General features: G+C 38.2%; 1 protein-coding gene and 1 long non-coding RNA gene across 5 annotated transcripts; both read left to right on the top strand.

The window, feature by feature from the left end:
• Positions 1–2,421: 2,421 nt before the first annotated feature.
• On the top strand, positions 2,422–3,027 carry LOC149987883 (uncharacterized). The gene is made up of 2 exons (XR_016506432.1): positions 2,422–2,640; positions 2,745–3,027. It is a non-coding gene; the product is annotated as an uncharacterized LOC149987883 (long non-coding RNA).
• A 204-nt stretch (positions 3,028–3,231) lies between these two features.
• LOC112291080 (transcription factor bHLH49) lies at positions 3,232–6,065 on the top strand. 4 transcript variants are annotated; one of them, XM_090256034.1, is made up of 6 exons: positions 3,378–3,523; positions 3,730–4,151; positions 4,258–4,323; positions 4,478–4,546; positions 4,675–5,074; positions 5,198–6,065. In XM_090256034.1, exons 2-5 carry the CDS (start codon positions 4,131–4,133, stop codon positions 4,762–4,764), a joined length of 246 nt encoding a protein of 81 aa, XP_090112160.1. In that variant the 5' UTR covers positions 3,378–3,523; positions 3,730–4,130; the 3' UTR covers positions 4,765–5,074; positions 5,198–6,065. The 4 variants fall into 4 exon arrangements, with proteins under 4 accessions (XP_090112159.1, XP_090112160.1, XP_090112161.1 ...); XM_090256033.1 differs by having other exon boundaries at positions 3,232–4,151; XM_090256035.1 differs by having other exon boundaries at positions 3,378–4,151; positions 5,193–6,065.
• Positions 6,066–10,347: the final 4,282 nt, after the last annotated feature.

Genomic DNA, 10,347 nt, shown 5'->3' with positions numbered 1-10,347 from the left:
CATACTTACAATATCCTTCTCCTCTCAGAAAAGAAAATTTCTTTAAATTGTTTAAAAACATTTTTCACAAAGTACTGTTCAAACAATGCAAAGGAACTACAGCACCTAGCAGAATTTGTAGAGATATTCTACAGTGAATTCAAGTCCACACATGGGCACATCTGGTTTTGGGCACCCTTGCACCAGGTCAGCACCCAGGAGCATTATGGTTTGCAAATTTATATGTTTTGATTTGAATGAAGAGATGTTTTGAAATAGGCTTGTTCCTGCACACCCATTCCATCTTTCTATTAGTTCACTTACAGCCATAATCAGAAGTGTGATCAAATGCCCACTTGTTCCACTACCTCTTCAGGCTCTGCAATTCTATTTCCCAATAGGATGCTTCCTGGGCAACCCTATCACAATATCTTTGCAACTGGATCCATGTCTTCTGTTGATGCCCAAGTTGCTGGGAACATGTGACAAGTTGCTGCTGGCCTGCTAATGCCACATCAAATCATTCCTTGCCAGATCAGCAAATCAACTCCACTATGCATCCAAAATGGCACCTGGTATTCTCAGTTGGGCTGCTTTCGATGTGTAAAGATGGGGATTGTTGGAGTATGTTAGGATGATTTTCTAACTGATTTTCAGACAATCACTGGAGGTGGAGTGGATGTGTGTGCTGTTGCCAACTGGTCAACTAGGGCTGAGCTGGCAGTAGCCCACTACTACCCATCTGCCTCATCAGCTTTGAAATCACTCAAGTTCAAGTTCTCTATGGGGCTGAAAATAATCTATATGGCAATGGGTGCAAGTGTGGGCACCAATTTGATGGTATGGGTGCAAGTGTGGGCAAACAAAAAAAAACAACCTAACACACACACACAAATATATTAATATTTATATTCACATAAATCTCTTTCTGTTTTGAAGCTGGTATTAATGAGCTCTCTTTTCTCCAAATATAAAGGGTGTTGGTGGCAATCAGCCACTATCTCCATTGTTGAAATCTCATCTCCTCAAATGGGCAAAGGGCAACTCACAATATTCAAGAGGCCACCCTAACTGTTATGAACAACCTCCAAGGTATATCCATGTGGTGGACAGGGGAGAGATGAGATATTGTGTGAAGTCTAATCACTAGGCAAAGCCATCTATGCAGCCTTGTTTGGAATACTTGTACATGAAGTATTAAGTGTAAAGTTTCCATAAATAATTTTGAGGTAAGCCTGTGGAATTTGCAACATGTACATACCATCATGGGGTCATATATTTTATGATGGGTGTGTACTATAGAAAGGTGGACTGGATGATGGGGGCAAAGCCACAGAGCCAAGGCAGGCTGACAGAGATGGCAGAGAAAAGAGGCTCTTGCTGGATTGTTTTCTGAAAGCCTGTGGGTCTGATCATTGTGCCAGAGCCTGGCAAGTTAGGGCAACTTATCCCATTCTCTCTGCTGCTGCTGCTGCCAAAGCTTTCTCCATTATCACTCTCATGCCCTATCCACAGTTGCTATTATCATCTTTTCCCTTCTTTAACCTACACTATTTGCCCTCCATATGCATCATCACCATGTGGGTGGGTGCAGCATGTTGAGGCTGTGTAGTGAGAGAGAGTGCAGCAGCAGCAGTAGCAGGGATTAAAAAAAGGGTGCAAGGGGGGGGGGGTCAGTGGCTTTGATGGGTGCCCCAATTGGGCAGAGGCTTGTCTACAGAATGGTTCCCCTGGGGGGGCATTGTTGAGCTTGGCAGGTTGGTCTAGCATAAGAGTAGCAAGCCTTGCCCCTGCATTGGTTGGCTTCCATTAACATTGCTTTCTTCACATGGTGCCTTTTGCAATTATGCATATCAGTGAGGCTCACCATCTGGAAGGCAAAGTGCATGCCTGTCTCTCTCTCTCTCTCTCTCTCTCCCTCTCTCTCTCTCTCTCTCTTTTTTGCTCTTTTCCTTTTTTCTCTTCATAAATTTGAAACCATGCCATTTCCAAGGAATAAAAGTCCCAAGACAAAATCACACACTCACTAAATAAGAGGCTCCAGTACACATATAGCCATTTCTTTAATAAACTCAGAATAGCCTATTCTTTGATAATGGCAATGAGAACAGTAATAATAGTATTAAAATTTATAACCCATTGGCACTTGAGTCTTTAAGAAAGATTGTTCTTCTCATTATTATTACTACTAAATTTGGGAAGAGGGGCTTGTGAAACAATGAAAGAGCTCCAAGGCTATACGAAAAGTCCAGTGTGAAAATGTCGGACCAGAGAGGAGTTGCCACCGCAGCCACGGACATAGGCCCATGTCGCTAAAGAAACACGCGAGGCCAAGAGAGACGGCGACTTGTGGTTCCCATCCTGCAGAATGTGAGCTGAGCTCGTTAAGTTCCACCGAGGGTACCATCGCGACTACAAGACAGGTCAACATTAAGACCTGAGAGAGAGAGAGCAGAGCAGAGCAGAACAGAGCACGAGAAAGCGCAAAAAATCGCGGGGGCAAAAAAACGGGACGTAAGCCGAGATTAACAGCCGGATTGCCCTTGCAGGCGCAGCAGGCCGCTCGTACCATAATAGAGAGCAAGAAAATGTGGCTGCGGTCCATCATTGCAAGGACTCCAATGTCTCGGGCACGCTCACCACAGCTCAGTCGCGAGATCGGTGCGGGTTTCCTACTACACACGGCTCGTAGTAGTAGTGGTTGTTGTTGTTGTTGTTGATAATGTTGTTGTTGTGACCTTTCCTCCTTGGCCTAATTTTTCCAGAAGGCGGTTCCGTTACGATCCCCCACGGCCAGGCTGGCCTGCCACGTCGGATGTTAGCCCCACCTCACAAGGGGTTGGGTTTGGGGGTGTCTGGGCCATGTCAGAAGCATCTTCTGGTCCATCAACTGTACGGCACCCATGGGCTGGAGGCGTACGCCTCCGTGTGAATGGTGTCCTTCCAGGACATAGGTAGCCCATTGGTGTCCACACGTGACGTGTCAGGATCGCGTCCAATCAGGGCCGCGATGCAGATCCTCTGTGTTAGATTCTATTGGCCGCCAAGTGGAGGCCACGAGATCATCGGCGTGGGTGCCGCGGGTCCCGCTGCCACACTCTGTCCTTGGGTGCCATGAAAGCTCGCTGTGGCTCACGGTATTGATTGTCCTGCGTTTTGTCAGATTTGCCTATCCCACGCAGTCAGCCTAATTCATCTCCGACGGGATGATGAATTATTTGGTGCCGACTCGCTTTTTTTTTTTTTTTTTTTTTTTTTTTTTGATTTTTACTGGGTGTGTGTGTGGAGGGGCAGCGTATCTCCTGATTTGCAGAGTGCCGAAGAGTTCGACCTTTGACATCAGCGCAATCCTCGTGTTCAAGCTCCCATCTCACCATGTACGCATTCTCGACACTGATTTCGAGGCAGCGTTACCGCTCATTCACACAGCTTGCTTTGTCGCTCTCTATCTCTGGCACATCCCTCAATGATGTGTTATTGCATCCTCTCACCTCTTGCATCCCCTCGTACGCCGGCGCCATGGCCCTTCCCGACTACTCTACATGTGAGGACTCATATATTCAATCAAACTACTGCTGATCTTCTACCTCCGGAGCAGCGTATTCCGGTTACTATTTTACACTCATCGATCACGCTGCTGAGCTTTGATACTTATAATCCAGCAGTTTAGCTGGAAGTGTTTCAACTTATCTGGTTAAAACCCATTAGTGCTTGGGTTTAATTTCTGAGCCTTGGGAATCTTTTGCGCAGCCGAATTTTTCTTGCTGACGATCGCGCATTGAATCTAGGGGGTATAGCTCATTGTTTATAGAACAAGGGCTTGCTCCCACCAAACACGAGTGGGATCCTCACGAAGGTGCGACAATTAGACGGAAAGCCGGACTCGACTCAGGCGAGGAGGGAGAAAATCAGTAACCGGATGAAGTTCGTACAAGAGAGAGCTTTTTTCTTGCTGCGTTAAAATTCCCCCATCGAGTTACTTGATGCACGTTTGTGCTGTCGTGAACTAGCAGTGGGAAGAAAGTGAAGAAGAAGGAGCAACCTCCAAAGCAAGGTTTCATTCATGTTCGCGCCAGGAGAGGCCAAGCTACAGACGGCCATAGTCTCGCTGAAAGAGTCAGCCATTCTGCCTACGAAACCCCACAATTTACATGATGTCCGCTTGGGTGGAGGTACATGGTATCGTTCTAATTTCAATCTCTAACATTGCAATCTTCTGCCTCTTCTTCTTATATTCTCCAAGGTGAACTCAATGCTGTGTGCACTTCCTGTTTTCAGGCGAGGAGGGAGAAAATCAGTAACCGGATGAAGTTCTTACAGGCCCTTGTGCCAGGTTGCAGCGAGGTAGCGCAACTTCTCCCCCTCTCGCTCTCTCTTTCTCTTCACGACATGTGCCTTCAATTGTGGGTCTTTCGTTTCTCAGTTCCATAATCACACCGTCAGTGTCTGGAACACTCGAGGTTGGTGATTGGTTTGCATCCGTGGGGTACAATCACAGGTCACCGGAAAGGCAGTCATGTTGGAAGAAATCATCAACTACGTGAAATCGCTGCAGCGTCAAATTGAGGTGAGCGCTCACAATTGACATCTCCCTGCAATTTCGGACGTCTGGTTGAGACGGGACCCAGGGTTTAATTGCTTGAATTGATGATGTCGTGTGGAGTTCCATGACGACCTGGCTCAACGGGTTTGCAGTTCCTGTCGATGAAGCTGGCAGCTGTGGATCCCAGGGTAGACACCAATGTGGAGGGTTTGCTAAAAATGGAGGTATGTGCAGTGCGCTAGGTGAGCTAAATCTTCAGGTAGCCTCAGCCTTCACTGAAAGATTTTTGGATCCTCTCACCAAGGTAAGGCATCATCTTTGATCCATTTGCAGTCCAGCATACCGAATTAGGTCATGATCATTGATCACGTTTGGATTGGGGTTCGTTTCACTCTTATGAAGACATGGCCCCAAATGCAACAAAAGCTGAGGATGGAGGAACGAGCTTTCCATGGAGACGCTGAATGGAGTCTGCCATGAAGACGTCCATACCACACTGGCGATAGGCTATGCTCAAGCCAGACAACGTCTTTTCCAGCCAAGATTTTCACGGTAGCCACTTCAGCTGATTTCTTACATTTCGGTTCATTCATTCGTCTATTTTCACTCGAAGTTTCGAATGACGCTTCTCGCACAATCAACGTAAGCTGAGGGACTAAATTGCGGACAGTGCAGGACCAGGGCTGTTGCCAACATGAAACCTGAAGGCGGAGCACTGGACAGGCAAGAATGCCAGATGTTCGGCGGTTCAGTCACTACATACCATGCAATATCAAGTTGAAGAAGAGATAGCTCTGCTGACATCCGACCCTTCAGAGTTATACAAGTTGAAGTCCAGCAACATCACCTCAGCGAAGGTCCTACTCACAAGTGAGGCAACCATGAAATAGGTTTCTTCCAACCAGCCTTGCTCCCCGCAGCATGAAGTGGTGGGGGAGGTGGGAAAGTATCCAATTCGATCAGGAAAGAGATCGAGACTCAGCTCCTGTAAGATTCTACCCTCCTAGTTCAATCCGTCTGCGTCAACAGGTACTGTATCAAGGTTCTTACTTCTTATGAACCTGCTCATGGAATTCGAGCAGCAGAGGAGAGATTCTTTCTCTCTCGATCGAACTTACGACCTTGTAGTATTTGCTAGAAGATGGAGCTGAACTGGACACCGTTTCAATATCAGTGACCATCGACACCAGATTCCAGTTTGCGGTGTCTACTGAATAGTGAGAGATGGAATGTGAAGGAATTTGTATGGCGATTCTTCCCACGATTTTGTAGTTTTATTTTGATTTTCATCCTTTTTCTGGAGCTTATGACTGTGCCTCAGGAATACTAGCTCAGATTTACAGATTGACACCTCTTTTTATAGAAATGAGGTTGTGGGTTATGAACAGCTGATTGGTTGCAATGGTTGTCACATTGCAAACCACGCGATTGGTGATGGTGGTATGAACAGTGTATTGACAACAGTGCTTCCGAAGTTAGGAAGAAGACAAAATGTAACAATATCGTTATACCTTCAAAAATAACAATATAGTATTATTTTGGATTCATTGTGATACTTTAGTTTATACCTCTAATTTTTTTTTGAAGGTATAACATTATTACATCTTCAACAAGTTGCACTTGTAATCATTCAATTGAAACAAGGGAATGAGATTTTTTAATTTGATTTTGTTTACAACCTTGTACTTATGTTATTAGTTCTTGTTTCCAAATGGTTTGGTAAAAAATCTTAATATTTATAAGTTGATGTATATATGCTTGTATATATATATATATATATATATATATAATATTTTATTTTCAAATCCACCATTTTTTGGTTTATTTTCATAATTCATAAAATTTATTTGTATTGAATTTTAGTAAAGTTATTCTAAAAGAATTATTTAAAAAAATTTCATTATTTTTTTAATATAAATAGTTTTTAATAATAATTTTTACAACAACTTTATATCCACTTGCATATGTATTTATGTATATATATATATATATATATATATATATATGATTGATAATTATTTTTATAGATTTTTTTAAAAAAAAGACTTTGATATGAGTTGTAAGATTATAAGATATGAGTTGTTAAAGCTTGGAAAAAATTCACCTTGAGGATGTATAAGGTTTTAAAATATTTTTATCATATTTTGAGTGATCTTTGGAACTTAGGGCTTATGTATTGATGTAATTATTCCTATAGGGACAATTTTATATATAAACTTGGTACTTTCTTATTTTGGAACTTAATTGAATAATTATTGACAACAAGAAGTCCAACAATTTCTTAAGGCAAACTTTCTTTATGTCCACATATAAGTTCTTCCACTAAGAGAGATTTAAAGCACTAAATTTTTCAACAAGTCAAGATGAGGAATCAAATCCCAAGATTTGCATTACTAAGTGGGATGGGCGCCTATGATTTATTCTGGGCATTTGCTCAATTTATGGAAGAGAAACAATATGTGCATAGGAAGGATAGAAATACCACCAAAGCTTTACAAATAGTAGTGGATAAGATGAGAAGATTTGATGGGAAGGACATCACTAAGTTCTTAAGGATTTACACATGTAAAATGGATGTGTATCAAGTTTCAAAAATAGAAATGATTACCACCTTTGATTTGGTAGTGATACCAAAAATCAGGGAGAAGATGTAGGAGTTGCATATTGTTGCTATATTATGAAAGAAATTTGAAGAACTCTTGAAAAATAATTTTTATGAAGAAGATTAAAAAAAATAACAAAATAGACTTTTTTGGAGTGGATTGAATAAAGGCCAATGAATTAAATGGCTCCAAATGAACCAATCAGAGAACTTGAGACTAAGTTTGGGCAATTGCCACAGCAAGAGAGGTAGCTTTTGGAAACAAGAAAAATTAGGTTATTCTTATAGGCAATTGATGAATACTTGGATAATAAGTTGTTCTTTTATCTACCAAACAAGACATCTCAGAGTGGTTTTATCAATAATTGGAGGTTAACAAAGGATACAATGGGGCTTTTGGCTAAACAACAAAAGATTAAGACTTGTAATTTAATATCAAGACTAGACCTAGTTTATATATCCCAAAATGTAGTGTCACCTCAAAAAGTGATCAAGACTATTAAGGATGACACTTTTGAAGAATTGATCAAGGACATATAAGATTTAAAACTAGAAATGACTGAATTGAAGAAATCGTAGCTGACAAACTCATTAAAGACAATTGAAGGCTTAAAGGAATTTATAGAGAGATGTATGTGGTATGACAATTCAAACAACAAGTATGGTGAGTGTGATAGTTACAAGGCTATAATCAAGGATGGTATTATATATTCCAAAGAGGGTAGGATAAGGCTAAAATGTTCAAATGCACCTTTGAAGACTAATTTCAGAAAGAATAGTATGAAATAATTGATGGAAGAGCAAACACCAAAGAATAATGTCATACAAAAGAAAAAAAATGAGGCTTATTCTATTACAGTTGAGCAAAAAGTAGTTAAGTCTAATTTTTTATTAACTACAAAAGCCATAATCAAGAGAGCAAAAGCTATCAAAAAAATGACTAGATGGAATTATTTAGCAAAATTTCTTTGTGGAAAACTCTACTACATATCTAGTAATACTTGGTCAATTTTGTATTATAGTTGCTAGAATGTAGACTAGAGCCTTGAATGATGGTTCACATTATGTCAAGATTTGTAGTTGGAATAGAAGAAAATTTGTCCAATTTATTACTGTCAAACCTATCCATAAAAGATACAAAAAATAAATAAAAAGGATACCTTTGGAGCGAAGAAACAATTTTGTAGATTTCTAAAGAGTATCCTTGTAAGATGGAAATACATGGATGCAAATGAATCATCTACAAACTCAAATGTAGATAATATGAATTTTGGATTTTTGAACTTAAATATTAATGGATTTGTGGGTGTTCAAAGGATTAAAGATTTAGATTCTATAAATAAAAGAAGGATGAAGAAATAAGAAAAAAATATTAAAAAAATAGATTTAGTTTCAAATGATGAAGTCATAATTGGAATAATAAAAGAAGTAGGTTTAGAGGATGATTTAATAAAAGTTTTGGAGAATTTAGCTATAAACATGGATATAGATGCTATAGTATAAATATACTCAATAAGGACTTATGATGAATTAGAAAAGATAATAGCAGATGGTAGACTTACTATAAGCTATGGATTAAAAAATAAGGTTAAAATATATGCTAAATATAAAACTATAGCAAGAAAGATAAAACCTAAAGCTACCTAGTTATCAATTGATATTATGGAATATATCAAGTAAATAATTAAAGAATCAAATTTAAGAGAGGCATAAAATTGGACATCAATTTACTCAAGAATCATTAGCTAAATTGAAAATTGGAAGGAGTAATTTCTTGACATCAATGGAAAAAAATATTTTTCAAGAAATGCTTATTGGACATGGTAAGGTATTTGCTTTAATTCTTAATGAGATTAGATGTCTGGATCCTAATATTGCAGTATCTATGGTAATCTTTACAGTGCCACATATTCCATGGGATTTAAAGCCTATTCATATGTCTAGAGCTTTATTTCTAAAATTAATAGAATTATTAAAATATAAAATAAAGATGGATATCTTAGAATCTTCAATTGCTTCTCATTTTAATAGATTGTTTCTAGTACCCAAGAAGTCAAGAGCATTAATGTTCATTTAAGATATGCAATATGCAAATAAAGTGACTATTTGAAACATTAAGTCATGTCTTGTAGTAAATTAAGTAGTTGAACAATTTTCAAGTCATGCTATTTATTCTATTAGAAACTTATATTCTAGATATGACCAATTTCAATTAGCTAAAGATAATAGAGATTTAACTACCATGAAGATTCTTTTAGGTTTAATGAGGATGTGTACCTTACTTCAAGGTGCAACCAACTCAATGGCTTATGTACAAAATGCTATAAATTAAATATTGAAAGAATTTATATCTAAAAAAATTATTCTATTTTTGGATAATATATCTATAAAAAGAGATAGAAAAGAAGTCAAAGATGAGACCATGGAGGTTGAAGGTTGCAAAATATTTATTAAGATACATATTAGAGATGTGGTTGGAGTATAGGAGAGATTAAAGTCAATTAATCTCACATTAGCTTTAGAAAAATCAAGCTTTGGAATTGATGAGATTTTAATGATAGAATACATGTGTGGCAGATATAATAGAAAATCAAATCTTGATAAAATTAATGCTATATCTAGAATGAAGGCTTGTAAAAATATTACAAAAGTTAGAAGGTTTTTAGGGGCATGTATATTCTATCATATTTAGATGCCTCACTTTGCCTATATCTTAGAGCTATTATATAAGTTATTGAGGAAAGATAAGAGATTTATTTGAGAAGAAAAATAAGATATAGCTATAGAAAATCTAAAAAAGATATTGAGTTCACTAGTTGTACTTAGACAAGTGGATTATTAATGTAAAAGGCCAATATTTGTAACAATGGATACAAGTCCCATAGCAATTGGATGGGCTATTAAATAAGATGTAGAAAGGAGAAGATTTATTATAAGATTTAGAGCCAAGGTTCTTACATAGAAATAAAGGACTTATCTACAAGTTAAAAAAGAATTTTAAAAAGCTTTTATTGCTCTAAAAGCTGAAAAAATTATTTGATTGGAATAAATATGGTTTTAAAAATAGATTGTTTTAAATTACTTAGAATGATAATTAACTGTACTATTCTTGATATTGCCATATTAAGATGGATAGCTTACATAAGAATATTAAATCCTATTTTAGTTCATATTACTAATAAAGAGCACTTGGTGGCAAATATATTATCTAGAGCTAGGTATA

The sequence above is a fragment of the Physcomitrium patens genome, chromosome 14, assembly GCF_059467195.1.
Source record: "Physcomitrium patens ecotype Gransden chromosome 14, ASM5946719v1, whole genome shotgun sequence".
In the NCBI taxonomy this organism is placed as follows: domain Eukaryota; kingdom Viridiplantae; phylum Streptophyta; class Bryopsida; order Funariales; family Funariaceae; genus Physcomitrium; species Physcomitrium patens.
This window is presented reverse-complemented; position numbering and strand designations above follow the sequence as displayed.

Bases quoted from the DNA above. Each gene is read 5' to 3' on its own strand.
- LOC112291080 (XM_090256033.1), top strand. From the start codon at position 4,131: ATGATGTCCGCTTGGGTGGAG. The intron at 4,324-4,477 runs GTAGCGCAACTT...GTACAATCACAG, and splicing joins TTGTGCCAGGTTGCAGCGAG to GTCACCGGAAAGGCAGTCAT. The intron at 4,547-4,674 runs GTGAGCGCTCAC...ACGGGTTTGCAG, and splicing joins CGCTGCAGCGTCAAATTGAG to TTCCTGTCGATGAAGCTGGC.